Source organism: Leuciscus leuciscus (assembly GCF_965113295.1).
Source record: "Leuciscus leuciscus genome assembly, chromosome: 7".
Classification (NCBI taxonomy): Eukaryota; Metazoa; Chordata; class Actinopteri; order Cypriniformes; family Leuciscidae; genus Leuciscus; species Leuciscus leuciscus.
Window position 1 is genome coordinate 22,732,853 of NC_138731.1, and position 23,553 is coordinate 22,756,405.

The 23,553-nt window shown below is 36.2% G+C and overlaps 3 protein-coding genes and 1 long non-coding RNA gene across 7 annotated transcripts; all 4 read left to right on the top strand.

Moving 5' to 3' along the window:
• The first annotated feature begins 541 nt into the window (after nt 1–541).
• On the top strand, nt 542–5,417 carry umps (uridine monophosphate synthetase). Its single transcript, XM_082175685.1, has 6 exons — nt 542–797; nt 983–1,136; nt 2,372–3,043; nt 4,025–4,200; nt 4,755–4,869; nt 5,074–5,417. Exons 1-6 carry the CDS (start codon nt 648–650, stop codon nt 5,247–5,249), a joined length of 1,443 nt encoding a protein of 480 aa, XP_082031811.1. The 5' UTR covers nt 542–647; the 3' UTR covers nt 5,250–5,417.
• A 1,214-nt stretch (nt 5,418–6,631) lies between these two features.
• Nucleotides 6,632–7,357, top strand: LOC309503798. Its single transcript, XR_014207866.1, has 2 exons — nt 6,632–6,901; nt 7,103–7,357. It is a non-coding gene; the product is annotated as an uncharacterized lncRNA (long non-coding RNA).
• A 3,190-nt stretch (nt 7,358–10,547) lies between these two features.
• Nucleotides 10,548–15,103, top strand: cryba2b (crystallin, beta A2b). The gene is made up of 6 exons (XM_082176774.1): nt 10,548–10,605; nt 11,236–11,620; nt 11,871–12,055; nt 13,138–13,279; nt 13,450–13,592; nt 14,436–15,103. The coding sequence occupies exons 3-6, from the start codon at nt 11,895–11,897 to the stop codon at nt 14,581–14,583; spliced, it is 594 nt and encodes a 197-aa protein (XP_082032900.1). The 5' UTR covers nt 10,548–10,605; nt 11,236–11,620; nt 11,871–11,894; the 3' UTR covers nt 14,584–15,103.
• Nucleotides 15,104–15,523: 420 nt separating this feature from the next.
• fev (FEV transcription factor, ETS family member) lies at nt 15,524–20,772 on the top strand. 4 transcript variants are annotated; one of them, XM_082175486.1, is made up of 4 exons: nt 16,033–16,107; nt 16,321–18,050; nt 18,738–18,809; nt 19,452–20,772. In XM_082175486.1, exons 2-4 carry the CDS (start codon nt 17,918–17,920, stop codon nt 19,997–19,999), a joined length of 753 nt encoding a protein of 250 aa, XP_082031612.1. In that variant the 5' UTR covers nt 16,033–16,107; nt 16,321–17,917; the 3' UTR covers nt 20,000–20,772. The 4 variants fall into 4 exon arrangements, with proteins under 4 accessions (XP_082031611.1, XP_082031614.1, XP_082031612.1 ...); XM_082175485.1 differs by having other exon boundaries at nt 15,524–18,050; XM_082175488.1 differs by lacking the exon at nt 16,321–18,050 and having other exon boundaries at nt 15,922–16,107.
• Nucleotides 20,773–23,553: the final 2,781 nt, after the last annotated feature.

Here is a 23,553-nt window from a genome sequence, read left to right on the forward strand (position 1 = left end):
TTTACAGATGAAAACGTAATAATGTATTATTAAAATGATTTATTTTTGTTACTTCTCAAATACGATTGGTCTGAATAAATTAAAGTAAATAACACATAAACCCTTTAAGTAATTATTGTGTGAAACAGTGAAAGTGTTTTATATCTTTAAAAAAAAACACAGTCCCATAATTGTGTCATTTCCACCATAACAAACGTTACCATTTAATGAAGTTTTACTTTTATCAAACTGTTGTTATCAAAACGACAATAGTGTCACGGTCAATTTTATTTGTGAACAAAATAGATTTTCATGATTTACAACCAAGCAGCAATTTTGCCAAATGGTCCAAAACGTGTGTAAATATTATTTTATTGTGCGTGTGGGATGTGTAAAACTCTAGCTATGCAGTAAGCATTAGCAATTAGTCTAAATAAAAAAATTATTTAAAAAATGTGTTTTGAAAAGTTTTTTTTTCTCTCCTTAAAAGTCCATAGAGCCAAATGCTTTTATTTTGTCGACGAGTAATCTCAGACATGCGCAAATTGGTGTATCACGTGTGTGTGGCTGCGTCACTGAAGCGGCATGAGTCTCGCGCGAAAGAATCACTACTACCCGCACTTCTTTACTTTTACACTGTTTAGCTGAACACGATTGATCAAACTGAAATGGATGACACAAGTATAAATAGTTTAATCCTGAAACTACACGATATCCAAGCCGTCAAGTTCGGAACTTTTAAGCTTAAAAGTGGACTCACTTCGCCGATCTATTTTGATCTTAGAGTAACAGTGTCCCATCCAGCGTTGATGAACCAGGTAAACACGTGCTCACTTTGAGTAATGATATGATAATATAGGCCTACTGTTGTTCCAAAAGTATGTAATCGTACATCATATCCTGAGCATTTTCCTACCAAGAATGTTTTAGAAAACAAGTCCTTAAGATCCTTCTTTAATGGATGTCATTCGTTGATCATAAAATCATTTTTGTTTGTGATCAGGTGGCCAGCCTTCTTCACAAGCGTGCTGAGGATGCAGGGGTTCAGTTTGAGAGTGTGTGTGGTGTCCCTTACACAGCTCTTCCTCTGGCCACAATCATCTGCTCTACCAAGCAATACCCCATGCTTATTCGACGAAAGGAGGCGAAGGACTATGGTATATAGTGCAAATTTAACTCCACTCCATCTGTAATCTATTTACTGTTTAAATTTCCCAAAACCAAAAAATATTTGGACATTGAAGACACACTTTAAAATTGTGTTGGGTAGCAACATATCAAACCAAGCAGCATTCATCAAAAAACTAAATCGTAAAACAATCCTAAAAAAAAGCTTGTTAGGTTAAAAGTATAAAGCAGTAGATTTGATGTTCAAAACAAGAACTGGTAGAAATATATATACCTTAAAGGTATAGCGGAGGATCTTTCCAAATTTTAGATAAGACCTGCCCTCTCCACTTTTTGAAAAGTTTGATTGATTCACCAGAATGATTGACAATTAGGAGGACCAATAGTTTAGACTACCCACCAGGAAGTAAAACATCCTCCGCTATACCTTTAAATACAATGCAAGTCGCTTTGAATAAATCCATGTGCAAAATGAATGCAAAATGAATTTTCTAGTTGACAACATGGAATGTCATGTGGTTTATTTGTGCCTTTAGTGTCCAAATACTTCTTGAGTTGCTATATTAATCATTTAGATTTACAGATAGTTTATTTATATATTTCATGGTGCGATTTGCAGTGTGAATCTGTATTATTATAGTTTATTAAAACTAAAATCATTTTCTTTACTTGAAATAAACAGTTATTCTATTTATCGTCTATATGCATTTATATATTAAACGGAAATAAAACATTAAAAATGCTTTTATTTCAGCTTGTTGCAAAGGCAGCATTTCTCATTTCCATTTAGTTTAAATTGAGGTACTAAAATAAATAACTGAAAATAAAAAACTAATACGAATGACACAACAAATATTAAATAAATAATATAATAGTAATATATTTTGGATATGCATTGACACATTAAACTGTTACTGCTCATTATTTAATGTATGATGTTCAGAGTTTACATGAAGACGAAATGTTTACGTCCTCTGGCACATTTTACACGTACTGCAGTCAACACACTTGTTGTCTTTTTGCTTCTGTATGTTTGTTGTGGTTTACCATTTGTTTTTAGCAGCTTATGGTGCTTTTCATCTTGACTTTTACTCTGTCTCTCTATGTTTGTTGTCGATTTGAATGTTGCACCATGAAATGGCATTTCACCCCCTCTGTGTATACTGTGTATAATACCGGTCTGATAATAAAGCTCTCTTGAATAGTAGTTAATGATACTAAAATAACACTAATCTTAATTGACTTGTGTTTTGAAATTCCCCAGGAACGAAGCGTCTCATCGAAGGAACCATCCACCCAGGTGACCGATGCCTAATAGTAGAGGACGTAGTGACCAGTGGCAGCAGTGTTCTAGAAACCGCTGAGGTACTAGAGAACGAAGGCCTGAAGATCACAGATGCTGTGGTGTTAATGGACAGAGAGCAGGGAGGCAGTGCCAGGCTAGCTGACAGTGGCATCACTCTACATTCAGTCATTTCTGTCTCCAGACTTCTGGATGTCTTACTTAAATCTGGCCGAATAGACACGGCCACTTCTCAGAACGTTGAGAGATTTATTCGAGAAAATAACACCTATGTATCAGCAAAGAAGAATGGCTGCTCCGCCCCTAAAAAGGGCTGTAATGACCTCGGCTACGGGGCTCGTGCCGGGTTGCCAGACACTCACCCTCTCGCTGCCCGCCTGCTGAAGATCATGGAGGACAAGAAGAGCAATCTGTGCGTGTCTGCAGACGTGACTCGTTCTGAGGAGCTGCTGGAGATCGCTGTGACGTTGGGGCCACTGATTTGCGTGATGAAGACTCACGTGGACATCCTGCAGGACTTCACTGCAGACGTCGCAAGCAATCTGAAAGAGTTGGCTATAAAGCACAACTTCCTGATTTTTGAGGATCGCAAGTTTGCAGACATTGGGAACACAGTCAAGCATCAGTATGATGGTAGGTGTTTGTTTCAGATGGTGGTGGATGTGGAGACTAGACTTAAATTGAACTTGTATAGTCTGCACTAGATATTCATAGACCAAAGTGTTTGTGATTTTCTGGACAAAGTTTAAGAAACAAGGTTTGTGACGGTCTATAAAAGTCTTATTTCGCCCATACAGAAAATTAAGGCCATAAAAAGGTCTTAAATCAGAGCAGAAAGTCTTTTGTTTTAATCATAAAGTCACTTCATTTTGGTCAGTTTCACAGAAAACAAGACTTCATATTTTGTCATTTTGTATCTCCAGTAAAGGCATCTTGATTTAAGAATCTTTAGACTGAAAACAAACTGGAAGAGAGAAACAATGAGGAAGCGCGTCACTTTTTTTTTTTGCAGTGTGATCAGAAGTTAGAGTAAAAGTTATTTTCATATTCTAGTAGTTGGGAGCAGATTCAATGAATTAAAATCAATTAAAGTAATGGATATCTGTTGGATATTTCCAAACTTTTAAGTGTTTCTAATGCAACTCATTGTGTTTCTCCCTAGACATTTAGCCTACATTTAGAGAACATTGCAGTAGAATTAAAATTAGCTGAATTAAAATAATAAATATCTTGGTTTTAAATGTTTTTTTGTTTCACAGTGCTTGTTTGTATATGTCTGGATTCTTAAAGGGATAGTTCACCCAAAAATCAAAGCTCTGTCATCATTTGCTCTCCTTCATGTCATTCCAAACCTGTATGACTTTCTTCCTCTGTGGAACAATCTTCATGCAAAAGTTCACCATGCAAGGACATTTTAGAGTCCAAAAAAAGCATAAAAAAATACATTTAGACCTTTATTTCTAGCCATATGTTCAGATTCCTTTTATTGTGTTTCACAGGAAAAATAGTCATACAGTTCTGGAATGACATCAGGGTGAGTAAATGGCAGAAATGTCTTTTTTGAGTGAACAATTTCTCTAATGTTTTTCACACAAAATGTTGTTGTTTTTAAAGGTGGTCTCTATCGGATCTCCTCATGGGCGCACATCATTAATGCCCACGCATTGCCGGGTCCGGGTGTGCTGCAGGGTCTCGGTGCCGTCGGCAAACCTCTGGGTCACGGCTGTTTGCTCATTGCTCAGATGAGCTCCCAGGGTTCCCTTGCAACAGGGGATTACACTCGAGCAGTGGTACGTCTTCTACTCTCTGTGAACACTTCCTCACTTCCAGTAACCCTTGTTTATTATTTCGTATCAATAATATTCTTTTTTTTCTCCTTTAAATGTTTCAGTTTTGTAGGATCAAGGTGGTGTCCTTTTTCATTTTTGTCCTAGCTTAGTCCTTTAAAGTCGACATGAAATGTATGTTCTTTTCTTCCCTATTGTGATGTATATCTAAGTGAAATGGCTTCTTTAACAAGAACATAATGTAAGGCGGGACTTGATTTTGTCCATTGGGAATTGATTGGATCATTGTGGTTCGCAATTGCTGTGATGTCATGTGAGTGACAGGTTGTCCCGCCCTCTCGCCAGTAAACATGTCATCAGAGAAGAGATGTTGCTGCAAGAGGGGAGGGGAAGTTACTTTGATTAAGGATTACAAGGGGACATGTAATTTTTAAATAAAATGTAAAAAAAAATATATTAAAAAAATAATTGTCAATTTTGATTTTATGGTGACTTTAAGCCTTCTGTCTTACTTATTATTCAAGCCACTTATTTGAGTTGATTGAAATGTCTTTTAGGTCAAGATGGCTGAAGACCATTCTGATTTTGTGTTTGGATTTATAAGTGGATCGAAGATCAGTGACAAGCCTGGTCTGGTTCACATGACTCCAGGAGTGCAAATGCAGACAGGAGGTACATTTTACTACTGAATATTACACATTGTTTTGACATTAGCTTTCCTATATCTCCAAGTGTTTGGATAGAGAGAGGTGATTTTTTTTATATTTTTTTTTTATAAAGAAGCTCAGAAATATTGTCTACTATTCTGTTTATGTTTGCCTGTTTTTAGCGATCAGATACCTGTTGTTTTTAATGTAGTCATCTTTTGTTCTCCAGGGGATGGACTTGGACAGCAGTATTCAAGTCCAGAAGATGTGATCTGCACTAAAGGCTCTGATATCATCATTGTGGGACGAGGTATTCTTGCCAGCCCAGATCGGCTCCGAGCTGCAGAAGAATACAGAACGGCAGGCTGGGAGGCATATCTGAAAAGACTCTCACAGGCCAGCTAATGAAACCCCTCAGGAAAGAGGAAGAAAAATTTGGGACCTGTTAAATCATGTCTGGTCTTTATAGCTCAATCATTCCCTCCACTTTAATACTAACATGATTCAGATTACTCCCTCCTTGTTTTTGTTGACTTGGTAATAAAATGATGCAAAGCTGAATTTTCAACATCATTACTCCAGTCTTCATTGTCACATGATCTTTCCGAAATTATTCTAAAATGCTGATTTATTGCTCAGGAAACATTTCTTATCCAATCTTGAAATCGGTTTTGCTGCTGAATAGTTTTGTAACAAAAAAAACAAAAAAAAAGAAGTGATTTTGTTTTTTTCTGGATTCTTGGATGAATGGAAAGCATTTATTTAAGATAGAAATATTTTGTAATATTACAAATGTTTTTACTCTCACTGCATCCTAGCTGAATAAAAGTATTAATTAATTATTTTAAGTATATTAAGTATTTTATATTTTATTTAGTATTAATAAAAAGAATTACTGACCCCAAGTTGCAATGTCAGTGTACCTATACAAAATTTTACAAAAAAAATAAATAAACCCCGAATAATGACAAGTTAAAAGTGTGACAGTGTGACAACTTGCCTTCATTTCTCTTCTGCTTTAAACACGTAAGGCATTTCCACCATTGTCGAAGCTAAAAATTACCCATTTTGAAAGGATCTCTAATTTTGTCATCTCCCGTCAAATCCAGTAGGGGGCAGAAGCACACCAGCAGTTTTATACCAGTCAAGTGTTTTGACATCCTAAATAAGAAAAATGATTGGACAATAATAATAATTGGATGACAAGTGGCACGTATCATTGAAAATATGGACTTTCATTTTTATTTCGATTAGCCGTAGGCTATTGCCCATATAGGCAACTGTAAAAAGGGAAATTTTTACCTATTTTCATTGATAATTGTGTAGTTAAGGTTTAATGACATGCTACCCCATCTAAAATTTACAAAGGTTTTATTTAATTTCTATAATAATAATACAATTAAGTAGCCTAGAATATGGTATGTATTTATAAAATTCATTTGTCACTCTGAAAGACTGTTTACAGTGAATGAACAGCAAAAAAGGCTACGGTGATTAAAATAATTGCCTGATCTTTGCATCATAGTTTGTTTAGAAGGCTTGTTTTTGTTTTGTTTGGGGTTTTTTGTCGTAAAGAGCTGAAACATGTAACGTTACATAAAGATAACATGAACTGAGCAATATCCAATAGCATATTTTGCTAGGAAGATTATAGTTGTTTTAATTATATATATATATATATATATATATATATAATTTTTTTTAAGTTTAAGAGGTCATCTTTGTACGTCCTCGCCTGACCTCACGCGCCCATCCGCTCCAGATGTCTCAACGCGTTGTATCTCGACGAAACGCGAAGTGAGTTTGCATAGAGCGACATGATTGACATAATAGAGAGAAGTAATCTACTGTGGACCTCCCATTTGACTCCCTGTGTCAATATTGGATGAGAGGAAAGTGCCGTGTGACAGGTGTCCAGGACAGAGTTCCGCGCGCTCAAGACAGAGAGCAGATCAATGCATTTACTCGCGTGCACACTATATAAAGCTAAAGGCCTCAGCAGATCTGTGTGCATTAACAGTCGCTATTATAACGCTTCTGATGCGCAGAATGACACGGTAAGTTTTGTCAAATTATTTGTAACATTTTAGTTAATGCACATTGAAGTAGACTACTTTAAAATGTCATGAACTGTATATTCATATTTTCATGTTCAAGAACATTAGGCTATATATTATGTTTATATTGTTAATGAAAGTTACGCTACCTGAGAAAATAGTTGTTCACATGATCTATTGTTCTTCTTTACTGATTTTCAGGAAAGAGGACAAGTCATCATCAGAAACCGAATGAATTAATGGACGTCAGAATGGATGTTGTATGTGCTTTCTGTACTTGTATCACGTTGAGCCACACGCACAATACCTGCAGATGAAATGGTTTTGTTCGTTCGGCTCGCGTTACGCAGATGCAGACACGCGTCAGTAAAACACCAGAGCAGAGCAGCGGGATCCACGCAGACACTGGCAACTTCTGTTCAACGAAACCTAACCGTGTTAAAACAATGAATAAAACGCGTAGAATTTGCTGAGTAACTATAATGAATGAATAGCCTAAATAGCTATGTCGATATAATGTCTTATTTTCATGTTATTTATTTGGTATTTAGACAAAAGGAAAACTCTGCTTGTTAAAAATAGGCTTATAGTCTACTCTTGGGCTATGGTTTAGATGTCTATTAAATTTTCACTGACGGCCCAAATTTTGCCTTGTTTTAGCTATGTCTACCACTTGTAATACTGTGAGGCCATCATTCAGGCTCCCAGCAAGCATTTTTTGCTTTTAAAAGACGTCTAATAGCCGTCCAAACACAGCCCAGACTCTTGGCTAAAACAAGGCAAAATTTGGGCTGTCAGTGAAAATGTAATAGACATCTAGCATAGCCCAAGAGTAGAATAGGCCTATCATTAATAAGAAAACATGTCAAAGAAATGAAACCAAACACCTTGTAATCACTGTTTACTTTGCTTACATTATGGAATATCAAACATCTTGCAAGTTATTTTGGCAAAAACAACATGTAACCAAATTCAAGGTTATTTTGGTTAGAAGTGGGTTACTCATAGCTGGACTTTATCGGGTCTTTAGTTAACCGGTGAAATGACGGCTATTGCATGCTGGGCTAGTTTATGAATTAAACCTTTATTTTTCTTCTTATAGGCTATGACCATGTGATTGTATTTTAAGAACAATATAAATGTAATAATCAGTATATTGATAGTAAAACATTTCCATTCAGCTGAATTACAGAACTAGTCAGATGTTTGAGAGAAGCCTGAAGAACCAACGTGAAAATATCTGAACTAAATATGTTATTGTCTTCCTTTTCATAATGGAGGCGTGCAATGTACGTTATTCTGAATTGTTACATTATTATTTTAATAAAACAGAAACAAAATTTAAAAAAACAAAAAAAAGTGCTTTCTCAATTTGTATTTTTATTATTATTTTATTACATTTACCGCTCTGCTTATGTTGCAACAGACAATACAATTGTTTCTGAATTAAGCATATAGGCTATTGCATTATTCCATAAAGTACTTGGCAAACAGATAGCCTACCTGCTGGACAGGAGTTGCCTGTTAGCTATGTGGCAGTTAAAAGGGTTACTGTTGAAAATGCAAATTATGTTGGGTTTTTTCTTGCCCTTGGCAGTAGATTAGATGGAAATGTCTGTCTCTGTCTACCATGGCCATGTTCTGCAGAAGCACCCGTCCTTGTGTGCTCAAACACATAAAGGACATTATCAGAGCAGATGTCACCTGCACTTAGCTGTCTGGACCTGTCCACATTTGCCCTTAGAAGGATTAGTTTCCATGGCACCCTAAAGAAAACATCATCCAGCACTAACTATTCAAATAGCACCGACCAGTTTCACTGCACCTTCACACCTGTTTGTAAACTGGCAAAGTAAATGAATGACAATCAGGAAACACAATATGCACACCTATATGGTTTGATGGTGCAGTGCACAACACACAACAATAATAAACATTTAAAACATTTATTTCATGAAGTTTATCTTCGCATCGTAATAAAATGTGGCCGTATTACAGTTCAATTCGTGCTCAAATGAAATGTAATATGATATGTCAAATCCTGCTTTTCTGAGCAATGGCACCGTACTCCTGGAGTGACAAGGAAGCATCACACTTTCTGATTTGCAACGGATTGATTTGCATGTCAAATCACTCTGACAGTTACACTGGGTTTTGCATATGGGATCTTTACCTTGAACACACACACTTACAGTGCATCCTCATCTGATGATGTCATCAATTCCTCATCTCTTATGCTCATTAAAGCTGCATTTAGCCTATTAAAAAAAAAACAGTATCAAAACTACAGTAAAAACAGTAATATTATAAAATATTATTAAAATATGCGTATTCTGTTTTAATATAGGGTTGTAATTTATTGCTGTGGTAAAGCTGAATTTTCAGCATCATTACTCCAGTCTTCAGTGACACATGATTTACTTCAGAAATCATTCTAACATATATTATGTTATATGCTGATTTGGTGCTCAAGAAACATTTCTTATTATCATCAATGTCGAACACAGCTGTGCTGCGTAATGTTTTTGTGGAAACAATGATATCTTTTTTTTTCAGGATTTTTTGATGAATAAAACATTTGTCAATAATGAAAAATAAATATTTTGTAATATGATATGCCTTTTGATCATTGTAATGCATCATCTCTCTCTCTCTCTCTCTCTCTCTCTCTCTCAATATATATATATATATATATATATAAAGAGAGAGGGGGGAGAGATGATGCATTAAAGAATGCATTAAATTGATCAAAGGGATATATTAAAAATGTATATCTATCTATCTATCTATCTATCTATATATATATATATATATATATATACATGCATATACTAGTAGCACAGATAAATTATTACATAAATTCAGATTATATGTATATCTGTGTATGTATGTATGTATGTATGTATGTATGTATATGTATATGTGTAGAAACTATAGCACAGAGAAATTATGACATAAATTCAGATTTGATGTATATATATCTGTGTATATATGTATATATGTATATATATATATATATATATATATATATATATATATATATATATATATATATATATATACACACACAGTGTGTTGCCATCCACAGTCTATGGTTGCCATATGTTGCCTGAATTAATGTCATAATTACAGTATGGATGTATAGCCATAGCAACCACCAAGAATGATTTAGTGCAGCTGCCTAGCAATGCCCTAGCAACCACCCAGACCACCCTAGCAACCACCTAGCAATGCCCTAGCAACCGCCTAGCAACACCATAGTAACCACCCAGAACACCCTAGCAACTGCCTAGCAACGCCCTAGCAACCACTCAGAATACCTTAGCAACCACCTAGCAACACCATAGCAACCACCCAGAATACCCTAGCAACTGCCTAGCAACACCATAGCAACCACCCAGAACACCTTAGCAACTGCCTAGCAATGCCCTAGCAACCGCCTAGCAACACCATAGCAACCCACTAGAACCACCCTAGCAACCGTGTGTCAAGTTTTGCCACTGCAAGCACCACTACATTCTAGTTCTAGAGTTAGAATTATGTTATTCCTCTTTTTTTTTTTTGTATCAGGGCGTGTGGGGTGTAACTGGCTATCCTGAGAAAATGAGTGTGAGCTCAGATCTGCCAAATCAGGATAACAGGACAACAGCAGTGCGCCCTGCATCTCTACAGCACCTGTTTTGCACGCAAACAACGCCTAACAGGTGAGAACAATTACATATGCATGACACACATATTATTCATGCCTTGGCTTATTAGAATATTATATAGGGTTTGGATTCCAACATAATTGTCTGTCTTGTCCATGAATAATAAAACGTAATGCTGTAGTGATAAAGGTCATGAAAATGTACTTAAATCCAGAGCTACTGGTCATGCAATAAAGCATCACACCACAAGATGTCATCAAAAGGGCTGACCAATGAACAATCAGTTTAAGAATAAAAGTAATGTCTATTTTCTATTGATATGGTCATGTTCTAAATTACATGACACACTTGCTTGATATGATAAATCTGACTATGCTTATCACATTTCAAAAGTTACTTTTATGATGTATTATTAAAGTTGTTATTTATTGTACTAAAACAGATGTATGCCCTATTTATCTGAACAGCTGCAATCATTATAGATAAAAAAAAAAAGATGTATATTATTATCTGTTGTGAATTTAGCAATGGGAATTATACTCTCTCAAATGTTGTGATTTTCCCCCTATTACATGCATAATATTATTGTTCAAATGATCTCAGAAACAAAAAGAGAAGATTTGTGTTCTGTATTCTGTGTATTATGTATTCTAATATGATTAATGTTCAGCATAATTACTATAGGTCAACAACAGCCAGTTCTGCCCAGGGAGAGCATCCACAAGCAGGCACCAGAGCACGGACGGCTCAGCCTAATCTCCAACAATTCTGCTATTATCTGCCCTATCCAATCAAAGTCTCGTGTCAAAGCATCGCCATTGTGAATAGCCAAGGGTCCAGCGTGGGGGCAGATAGTGGCGTTTTGATGAGTCAGTGGGTCTAAGACCTCCACAATAGGCCGCACAGGGCTCCACAATAGTGAAGGCTAATGCGGTTTTTCTGTTGGCTGCTGCTGAGTGTGCAGGCCTGATGCGCATTCTGCACTAAATGAGGGGCCCTGTGCTATAAAAACACTGGACAAGGGCTTGGCCACCACATTGATTATACTGGATCTGTCCCACCTCAGTACGTGAGTATGCCACTGTCTCAGCCCTTCAAAGTGAAACATCGGATTCCTGTACAATGATAAAGAGCACAGACAGAGACAAAGTAATCTTATTGAGCAAAAAAAGATCCTGCTAGCAGGAAACAAATACTGTCGAAACTTTATCCAGGAATCAGTTTTCACTTAATCTACCCAGGAATGTTTCACAATGGTGCATGAATTCACGCTGTGGTCTCGGTTATGACCCTCTCCTCTCCTTGTTTTCCCGGTATAGAGAGCGCGGTGATCGACAGCAGCCATGAATCCGCAGGAGCAGTTGGAGCAGAGGGGGAAGTTTAGGATGACTGTGTTCGAGGAGGAGTTCTTCCAGGGAAAGAGCTGTGAATTCTCGTTTGAGTGCCAGAACATTCTGGACAGAGACTTCAGAAAGATTCGCTCCATTAAGGTGGAGAACGGCCCGTAAGTGTAACCTCTGGATGTTTAGAGTTCATTGTGCAAAGGGTGAAGCAGGGAGGATATGACTGCCATGTTTAATATTGGAGATATATTTTGATTGATTAATATAGTGAGATATTTGTAAAATTAGAAGTAATATGTGCTCAGATAATATACATATACACAACTGTTCAAAATATTTTTTTTCTTTTGTTCAGCAAGGATGCATTAAAATGATCAAAAGTGGCAGTAAATACATTTAGAATGTTACAAAATATTTATATACCAAATAATTGCTGTTTCTATTCTATATCCTGATATCCTGAAAACACAACAATATTTAACAGCACAACAGTTTTCAACATTGATAATAATAAGAAATGTTTCTTGAGGACCAAATCAGCATATATATATATATATATATATATATATATATATTCATACAGTAGTGGCCAAAAGTGACGTCCAGCCGATAGGAAAATGGACATCTTTACCCTTTTTTCAACTATTGTTAAATAATTGTTAAAGATTTTGTATAATTGTGCTTGGAGTGAATTGTTTTATTTGTGATAACAAATTTTATTTGTGTAAAATTGTGCAACATTATTTTTAGCCAAGCTGTCATACAAAGAAATCATGAACACAAGCAAAAACAAGAGAGAACCAACAACATATAAATTAACAAATTTATTTCTGCAAGTCTATGTTCATATATATATATATATATATATATATATATATATATATATATATATATATATATATATATTGTTGTTGGTGTTTTTTATTATTAATTGTCACAAACAGCATTTCCATCTGTAACTATAGTCTGAATGTCGTTTTTTTTTTTTTTTTATATATATATTTATACGAACTGGAACAGTGACAGAGAGATAGCAGAGATCGTGTGTGCGGCTGGCAGCTGCCGGCTGTGTTGTGGCTGTCTGTGATGATGACAGATGAGCTGATAAAAGAACACAGAGCCGCTCATTCAGCCCGCACCATCGTGTTTGCCTTTGCCTTTGTGTCCTGATCAGCAGCGATCATTGCCATGTAAAACGCTGTTGCTTCATGGTTTGTGTTGACTATGACATTCTGTCTCTCAGCTGGGTGGGGTACGAGTATCCTGAGTTCCAGGGCCAGCAGTTTATCCTAGAGAAAGGAGACTATCCCTGTTACCAGGCCTGGAGTGGCAACAGCAGTTACAGAACAGAGCACATGCTCTCTTTCAGACCTATTAAATGTGCTGTAAGTTGATCCCATTATGCCAAATCTACAAAGACTTTCTCATACGGCTTCTTTCATTATCTCAGCAATCTCTTTGTTAAAATGGCAAATTAGGTTTACTTCATAACAAAATGTGCTCCTAATCATCCTGGCGTAATCTCATTTCCCATACTCACCCTTTTCCCCGACAGAACCACAGTGACAGTAAGATTACCCTCTATGAGTGTGAAGAATTCATGGGACGTAAATTTGAGATGTGTGAGGACTATCCCTCCCTCCAAGCCATGGGTTGGTGCAGCAAGGAAGTTCCCTCAATCAAAGTCAACTCAGGAGCGTAAGTCACCTCGTCACTCTTAACTACATCACTCTTAGGAAAAAAACGAATTCTATATAGGACCCTAGAGTTCTTGACTCAGTTGTAAACAACCACGTAAGCCAACAAGGTTCTACAGTATTTAAGAAGAAATGTATTACATGATTGCAAATACTTTCGTGTTTAACAGGTTTTTTCTATTTTATTTCTAGTCATAAAATATTAATAAAAATGTAATAATGAATTAAAACAAAGTCCATAAAATGATCCCCATCTGACAGAACCCTATTAATATAACTATATTTAATACATTTTGTTTTTTAAACGTTTGTAATACTGCATATATATATATGATAAATAAGTTATGACAACATGTGTTTTTACATTGCTTTAACAAGCAATTTTCAACCTTTTTTTATAAGTTATACAAGACTCAAATCATTATTTAAAGTCAGTTTAATGTAATTTTAGTTGAAAAGGCTTAAACATCCAAGTTGATTGTACTTCAACTTTCTTTTACAGTATTTAAATACACACACACACACACACACACACACACACACACACACACACACACACACACACACACACACACACACACACACACACACACACACACACACACACACACACACACACACACACACACACACACACACACACACACACACACACACACACACACACACACACATTTGATTATCAGTAAATGTCTTCCAAACACATTTCTTACAGAGTGTGTCCTTTGTGGATCTCCTATTCTTTGTTACAAATAGTGCATCACTTACGTAATGCAGCACCTCCATGCACACAGTCTTATTAGTGTGCGGTGCAATAAATGAGATTTGCCCTTTTCTCTGGCAGCTGGGTAGGCTATCAGTTTCCTGGTTACCGTGGATATCAGTACATCTTTGAGAGAGACAGACGCCAAGGAGAATACAGATGCTACAACGAGTTCGGCACCCAGGCACACACCAATCAGATCCAGTCTATGCGCAGAATTCAGCAATAAGACCCCACACCATTATGTACACATCATGTCATGCCATGTCATTACTATAGGCAATAAAGACATTATTTAAACCATGGTAAAAGAGTGCTTTTTGCCTTGTTTTTTTTTAAATAAAACAACTTCTCTGCTCAAATCAGGGATCTGCTAAGTGGTAATTCTTGATGTAAAAAACAAGCAGGTCGGATGCTTTTTAAAGCTATGTAATTAGAGCAGGCCTCCCACATTTTAAAAGAAATGTAATCATGCAGACATTTTGGCAAGATTTTTTTTTTTCTGAGATAGACCACATTCAGTGGAGGAATAGGCCACTTTGTTACATTTAACAATTAGGATGTTTTACACCAGATGAACACCACCAAGTCTTGCTTAATGATGTCCTACACCATCTATGGGGGGTGTGAGACTGTGATATTTCTAATAAACAAGAGCATGAGTACATTCATGTTAGTGTCATGTTGTTTTTTCTTTGTGGACCTGTTTTTGGGGGATTTTAGCTACATTTACATACACATTTATACAAAATAAAATAAACATAATCATAGATGTATATATTCAATTTCCTATAAATTACACTGTAAAAAAATAGATATTGTTGGATTAACTTAATTATTATTTAATAAGTTACCTGAGTTCATTGAAATAAAAAAATTGAAGTTTATATAATGAAGGAGATTGGTTTAATCAACAGACACCAAAAATATTATCTAAACCACATTAATTATCTAAGTTGATTTGACAAATAAAAAAAGTTGTGATAACAAATCATGAAAATATTTTTTTATTGTAGAAATATAAAACGTGCTGTTAATAAATGCTCAATCTTTAATGTGTATAAAATTTTAATGAAAACATCTTTCTATTTTAACAACTATTTTATTTTACATATTTATTTAAATCATCTATATATATATTTATATATATATATATATATACAGTATATTAGTTTAAGGCTACTTGCAGAATTAGCCCTTTTTTATTCTCCATGGGCTAGGGGTGAAAGTTCTCACGTGTTGTCACCAGTTTGGGTTTTGTCTGGAGCTGTCCGAGGTCCTGACCTTTGTGGATCAAATAATTGTCGTAGGTTGTTTGAATAGGCCTATAACGTTTTTCGTTGAGGAAAACATCCGAGGTCTAATGCAATGGACGGATCCTTTTATTGATGAAGGGGTAAAGGAAGTAGCCTACGGTTTCTTTTTCGTCCAATCAAATCGTTTGTAACACTGGGATCCGGGTGCGATTCCGTCTCTTATGTTTGTTGTGTGTAACCGAAACCGTTCAGGACTCTAGCAGTATTTGGCTGCACACACCCACTTCCAGAATCAGATGAGTAGTTGCTGTTGGAAAACTTGCTCCCACACCCAGTCCAGGATCTCCTAATAAAATGTTCAACTGTATACACCTTTATCAAATACACATTTCCCTACGAGCTGATTAAAAGTGTAGTACTGGTTCTTAGTGCAGTGGTTATAAGACAGACAAGAGTGCTGAAAGCAGCTGGATCTGGGACAGACATAACAGGACGGGGTAAGTGAACTTATTAAGGGAGCAAATCAGGACACAGACCAGCACTATTTTAGTATTTAGAAGGAAATGGCAGATATGAATCACTAATTCAACCTTATAAAACTGCATTGTAAAAATGTTTTATTAATTAAAACTATTTCTAAAATGATAACATTAGTTAGGCTAAACAATTTTAAGTAGTCTAAAATTTTACTCACAAAAATTCGTATTTAGGCTAATATGACTGAATCAACCTAACTACAAGGTTACATCAACAACAGAAGGTGAGACCCGCGTAAAACATTCTGTTCATTGTAAAACAAAGTTTGTGCTGTGTACTTTCTCAAACTTTGCTATAATTATTTATTCCAAGTTTGCCTGCTATTAGGCCTACCGTCCGATCCCTGATCTGAAAATATTGTCAAAAACAAATCTGTTACAACGTAGCCTTCCCCCTACCGGGAAGAGTTGTAAATTAACGCCAAATGAAACGTGGGCATTTGATTTTATGGTGGTAATCGAATTTACTGTTAAATTTACTTTTATCCCCAATCACCGCCCCATTTCATTTTAATCATTTTAACTAAAATTGATAAACAAAGTACAAACATTTATGTATGGATCTAGCTAAAATTAAACGAGAATCTGTGGATTTATAATCGTGCAGGCCAATTACAGCTATCATTAGAAACACAACTTATCTTTAGACTTATTCCAGATTTAATCCTTTCTCTTTGCATTTTTATATTCCAGATATCTTCTTTGATTAGCATATCGCATTTATCTTTAACTATTGCATTTAGGTGTTTTGAATTTATTCTTCAGAAGGTCCAAGGCCAGCATGAAATATGCCGAGTGCATGGACAAACTCAAGCATTGCCTTGCATCCGAGGCTTGTTTAAGTTGCCTGCGATCTCTTTAATGACTCAGGCAGCTAAAGCAAGTCTGGGACGCCAGAGACAACACGACAAAAACATCTACAAGATGACTCGCCTGGTTCATCTGATATTAATGTGTGTTTGTGTTAATGAGGCTTCTCTCACAGTTGAAGCTGCTGGGGATTCTTTATTTTTGTGCAATTAATAAAGGTTAAGCAGACTAGTGTAATCACACACCAGCACTATTGACTTCTATCCAAATAATTTTTTATAAACAAATATGTATTACCTCTTTCAGGTTTGAATCAAAAACACACACCCCTGTACAGATGGACAGCATTAATATGTTTGCTCGGCACAAAATAAAGTAATAAAGCATTTACCTTTGTCTGTTTTTTTTTTGTTTTTTTTGTCTGTCACTTCATTGGTCCAAGAGTGTCGTATGGGATTACTGTACAATAGATGGTGAACCTAAACTGCTTTGTTGTCGTCCACATTTATCATAGTATTTTATTTTTTTAAGATTTGGCTTTGTAAAAAGGTACATGAAATTCAAGGACTATAAAATAATAAAAAGGTGTCAAAATAAAATGTTTACCCTGTATGTAGTTATTTATAAAAAAAAATTAAATAAAAAAAAAGGTTATTTTGGGTTCTATGTAGAACACTTGGGTTCTTGACTCAGTTTAAAACAAATAAAATAATGTTTTGTTTAATGACAACCAATGCATTATGTAAAAGTATAACTGAACCGATCATAAGGCAGGGCACAGGGTTTACAATACCATCTATTGCGCATTAAAGCAACATACGTTTGGGATAAAATGTTCTTGTTTACCATTATGCACTGAGGCATGGTTAAAAGGTAAATATTCTCAACCAACATGGAACAGGCCTTTCTGTTTGCAAAGAGGTAAAAAGGCGGAAAAGAAAGAGGATCTGAACCGGTTTCCATGTCAAACACTTCAATTCTCCATAGAAACTCTGATCTTAACGCAGAAACTTTATTAAACCTTGATGGTGGATTGATAAGGCCGAATTTCTATCGGTTCCTTTTTATTGTGGAGACGGGGAGGGATGGCAGAGGTAAATTGCTCTTTTAATTAAACCAATGCACCGAAGGAAATTGCTGTCTGAATATTGTCTCAGAGATGGGGCTTGTGACAGTTGCCTGGAAACTTCAATCTGTCTCACATTTATTCCAGATCACAGTTTTGAGATAAAGTTTAATAAAAATCTTTGCGCCAATGAAAGCCTACCCTTTCACGTCCACCACCACCACCACAATGCGACAGAACTGCGGAGGAAGCCTTATGTTTAACATGTATCTCTCAGGTACATAGTCTTTTTGTGCGTAAAATGAGAAAAACTGCTGAAATGAGTGAAAAGAATAGGGCGATGCTAGGGGTCTGCGGGTGCACGCTGCGCACCACCGCCGGTGTCTCTGACTTCTCCATTTGGAACGCATGTCCTCTTTTGTCGGAAATCGGATATCCTTTTTCCTGGACGCGTTTCCTGACCTCAGCGCTGAAGTCTGGGGAAAATACATCGAGCAACACGACGATACTCATACTATTTAACCTCTTTTATTGCGAATTCTTATTTATAGATGGATGACATTACGTGTTTTTCCTCTAAAATTATTACAAATAGGCCTATAAACAAACAAGGGGAAATATGTTTCATGCATATTTTGCTTTTTACTCCTTTTCAAACTACATATAGAATATGAATTCTAATTGTCAGACGTATTTTTTAAACGTTTTCTTCCAGACCCCACAGAAAATCTTCTGAAGGAAAGCAAAAGCTCTTCTTGGACCCCCATCAACACAGGCGTGCAGAAAGGTGAGTGCTGCGATGAATTGCTGACAGACGCATTTTCTTACTTTTGTGCAAAAAAAAATTAAAGGTCCTTACATCATTTTAAAATTAACAATTGTGTACACACTTTTATTATGATTATACCTCAAAAATAAATCATTAAATAAAAATAAAGTTCAATTAGAAGGCTATATAAGATAATATATGGGCTGTCAAGAACAATTTTGTGCTGCCAAAAGAACCTTTCAGAGAACATTTTTTTTTTTTCTGAATAACATTTCAATATTCTAAATAACCTTTTTACACTAAAGAACCTCCAATAGAAAGATGCAATGGATGTTTAAAGGTTCTTCATAAAATCATGCCAATAAAGAACTTTTATTTTTAAGACTGCTGAACCAAGAAACCAATACACTGAATAATCTACAATAAAATATCAAATGTTTTTTAATCTCCAAACGACCATATAACCAACTCAAGAACTCTATACAGTAAAACTGTTGTTCGAAGAGTGATTTTAACTTCAAAGAACATTTATTTGTATTTATATTTCTCTGTTCTCTATGTATTCTGTCTTCACGGAATATTGATTAAAAAAAAAGAAGGTCGGTCTCCTTGTTTGCCTTACATAGGCTACATGTAAGCCTATTTCCTTCCATTTTATAGGAAGTGGACAAATCCAGCTATGGCAGTTTCTCCTGGAGCTGCTGTCTGACAGCGCCAATATGACATGCATCGCCTGGGAGGGGACCAATGGAGAGTTTAAACTCATAGACCCGGACGAGGTGGCCCGACGGTGGGGGGAACGCAAGAGTAAACCGAACATGAACTATGACAAATTGAGCCGCGCTCTGCGCTATTACTACGACAAAAACATCATGACCAAGGTGCACGGAAAGCGCTACGCGTACAAATTTGACTTTAACGGCCTGGCGCAAGTGTGCCAGCCCTCTTCAACTGAACAAGCTATTTATAAGTTCCAGAGCAACTTCGCTCCCCTCCAGTTTTCAGGCATTTCCAAACTCAATCTGGTTGCTCCAGGTGTTGGTCCGTCGGGGTTCTCCTACTGGCCCGGATCTCCTCCCACGCTCTATCACAGCCACAACCTGCAACCGCCAGGACCCTTCGGTGCCGTGTCTGCGTCACATTTAAGTTGCGTAAACAATATCAATACTTTAAACAACCTGAATAATATCAATACTCACTATAACTGATTTTTTTATTTTTTTGTACAATTTTTTTTTTTGCCTCAGGAGTGCGCGCCGATAGGCTATAGCCTATTCAAAAGCGCAAACTGATTCCAGTAGCCAACTAGCGCAATCACTCCACATAAGACCGCAGCCTAATAATTTACAATAGGCATTGAATATAGGCCTTAAATTCTTTACTCGATTGAAAATGATAATTTCGGCTAAACATTTGGAGGACTGCTAATGTTAACCACTTTAAGATAAGAAAACAATTTAGCGCCATCTTATGGATAACAAATAACATGGCTAATTCATCATTAATATCAGCTGTTGATCAGTTAAACTCGGTTTTGCCTTACCTCCCAAACCTCTGAGGTCAACAAAAGAGAAGACGTAATTAACGTAATGTTGGAGAAAAGTAGGCTACTACATGGTACGAGAACAAACGCGTGTTCGCTATTACACCTGTGCAATCGAGCATTTAGTTCTCACTTAGCCCATATAAAGCGCTTTGATATTTCGTTATTTATTTACGATAGTGACTGTGGGTGTTGGTTAAAACATTAGGCATAGGGTGGGCGGTGTGGGTCTGAAAATTAGCCATACATTTTCAAAAGCGTAGGTAGGCTATTTGTCCTAATAAATCGTAAAGAATAACTATGATTTTTTTTCGTATATGGACCACAAACACGAAAGGACTGATCACCAGTCTGTGTACTTCCCTTCTTTTTGCTCTGTTGATAATTTGATTATAATGTATTTTGCGTGTGATAAAACATTAAAATTGTTAAAAAGTCTGATTTGTTATAGGGGTATTCTTTGTGTGTGTTTCTAACCTGGCTAAAGTCATTTTGGGTTTTATTTGGGAGTTATTTTATTTTATATATTCTGAAAAATGCTACATTTCAATAAATTGATTTTGTATGAGGGTAGAAATCTTTGCTATAAAGCCCCAAAATTGTAATTCTGTCATAATTTACTCCCCCTCAAGTTGTTCCTGTATGAATTTCTTTGTTATGTGGAACAATGTTATGTTTCCATTATCGCTGTAAAACTGCTTTGAAACAATTGTAAAAAGCGCTATATAAATTAAGGTGACTTGACTTGACTTGGACATAAGAAGTTATTTTGAAGAATGTTAGTAACCAAATAGTTGTGGTGCACCATTGTCCATAGTAAAAAACAAAACAAAAAAAAAACAAATCCATAATGGTGCCTCACAACTTGGTTACCGACTTTCTTCAGAATATATTCCTTGTGAGAAAGAAATTCATACGTTGAGGGTGAGTAAATAATTACAGAATTATTATTTTTTTTTTTTGGGAGTGAACCAAGGGGGAAATGCGTTATCACTCTGTGCTATTTTTATAATTATAATTGTGTGTGTGTGTGTGTTTTTTAATACAAAGTTATATTTTGTGGATATGATTAGTCACTAACTAAACTAGTAAAAATCAGTCATTTAAAAAATTTAATAATAATAATAAATTAGCCGTAGCCTACGCTATTTATCTGTCCCCACAAGCAAAAGCTTAAAAATTGGCTATATATGCAGTGACTGCCAGCCATCGGTACGCACAAAGAAAACAGCATAATAGGCCTAAACGTTAACAAAAGTTTAGAGAATGGAAAATATTGTCACAGTGTTATAAAACGGTCGAGTGTGTAAAGCCTCTATGGTTCCTGACCACATTCCTGCCCCCCCAACACTGTACATTTTGCAGAACGCTTCGTTCTACAATACGCAATCAGGACACAAGAGGGCGCCATGTAGCTATATTCCACCATACCTACAACTGCGCCGCAGGACATTCTTTCAGCTTCATATGTCCAAAAATACTAAAAGAGTCAAACTGGGGGAAGTAAGAAAGAAATCCCAACCTTTTCCTGTAATGTATCGTGACTAACTAAGATATATCCGCATGGCAATGAAATTCAGTTGGCTAATTTGTGACAAATGGCTTTCTTGTAGCCTATAGGCTAATTGGCTATAGGTGCTTATTTGATGTCATGATGAGGAATTTCTCCAGCATTGCTGTGTATTGTGAGGCAAGGCAAGACAAGGTGAGTTTATTTATATAGCACATTTCATACAATATTATGGCAATTCAAAGTGCTTTACATAGAAAGGAATACAAATAATCACACTATGGCAATTCAAAGTGCTTTGCATAGAAAATAAGCACAAAATAAAAGCGAGGAGACCCATAAGTCCCATCAGTGTGATCTGCATGTCAATGGCAGCTCGACTGGGGTCCGCCATTTATGGCAAGATTTGTTTGCACTGACACACTGGACTTATTTTAAATAGACTCTAGTCTGGCCAAGATTCCAGCTTAGAGAAAGGGTTTGTGCAAGGACAAGTAAAGCTGTATGTATGTGAGTGTAGCTTAAGGAGTCTCTAAGGTTTCGCTCACTGTAGGGGAGATGGAAGTTACACTTTTTTGCTCCAGTGAATATTTCTCTTGCTCTGCTTATTGTTTTAGTTTTCATGTAGACACAGACCTTGTTGTTATTGAACAGATAAGAATACAGCTTATTTAACAACACATAATATGCACATAATATGGATTTATGGGGTAGGTTGTCACAATAGAACCTATTACCGTATAAGCTTTAATTTAAACAGTATAACAATTATGAAACACTTGAAGCACGTTTTGACAACCAACCGTAGCCTCCCCTATATTAAAATTAGGCTAAAACATCGTGCATTTGTCAATAATATGAAGGTACCATAGCACATGTTCTTAATATGGTTTTAACTTTTTGTGACCTATGATTTTTAAAACCATTGATCAGCTTATGTAACCCTAGATATACAGTAATTCAATTAAAGTAGTAACTAGATGCACAATTCTTATTACTTAACAATAGTAATCCTTTTTTTTTTTTAAGAGAAGTAGTGAAAGTAAAAATGTAAGCCAATAACAGCAAAGAGTGTCTAATCTATATTTGCGTAGGTCTTCCTCAGTACTCTGAGCTGAATCACTCTTATAATAAGCTCTTTTCAGCTGCAGGGTGTCACTGAGTGAATGTACAAGAGTTAATCTGGACATGATGTGTGCTTAGTCCAGTGCAGAAGCTTTTGCATAACACACAGATGGGAGGAGAACATTTCCAATCTCTTTTGTCCTAAACAAGTATGAAATCAAGCAAAAACACGTCCTACTTTTGCCTTCCTTGTAAACTCAATCGCACACTTTGTGTTAATGTTTTAAGGCACTTAAACATCCCCAATGCTTTAGTTTCTTATAGCCTAACCTGTGTTTACAAGCATGGTGCCAATCTCAAAAAAATCACTGTTGTCACATTGGGTGGGTCAAGGATAAATGCTATAATTGAAGGAACGTGAAAAGCGATCAATCTAAGTCAAGTTTGTTAATAGCCCTCTAAATGGCTGCTGAAATCATTGTGAGGCAGTCTTTCTGGTAAACACAAGCCTCTGTGACAGGAGAGGAGAGTTGGCTGGTGGCCTCTAGAGAAAGCTTAATGAGCAGTACTGCTTTGAATCTGTCTGTGTGATCTAGTGACTAACACCCAGCCAGTGGGTGGCTCTGAATGTATCATCCATTCAA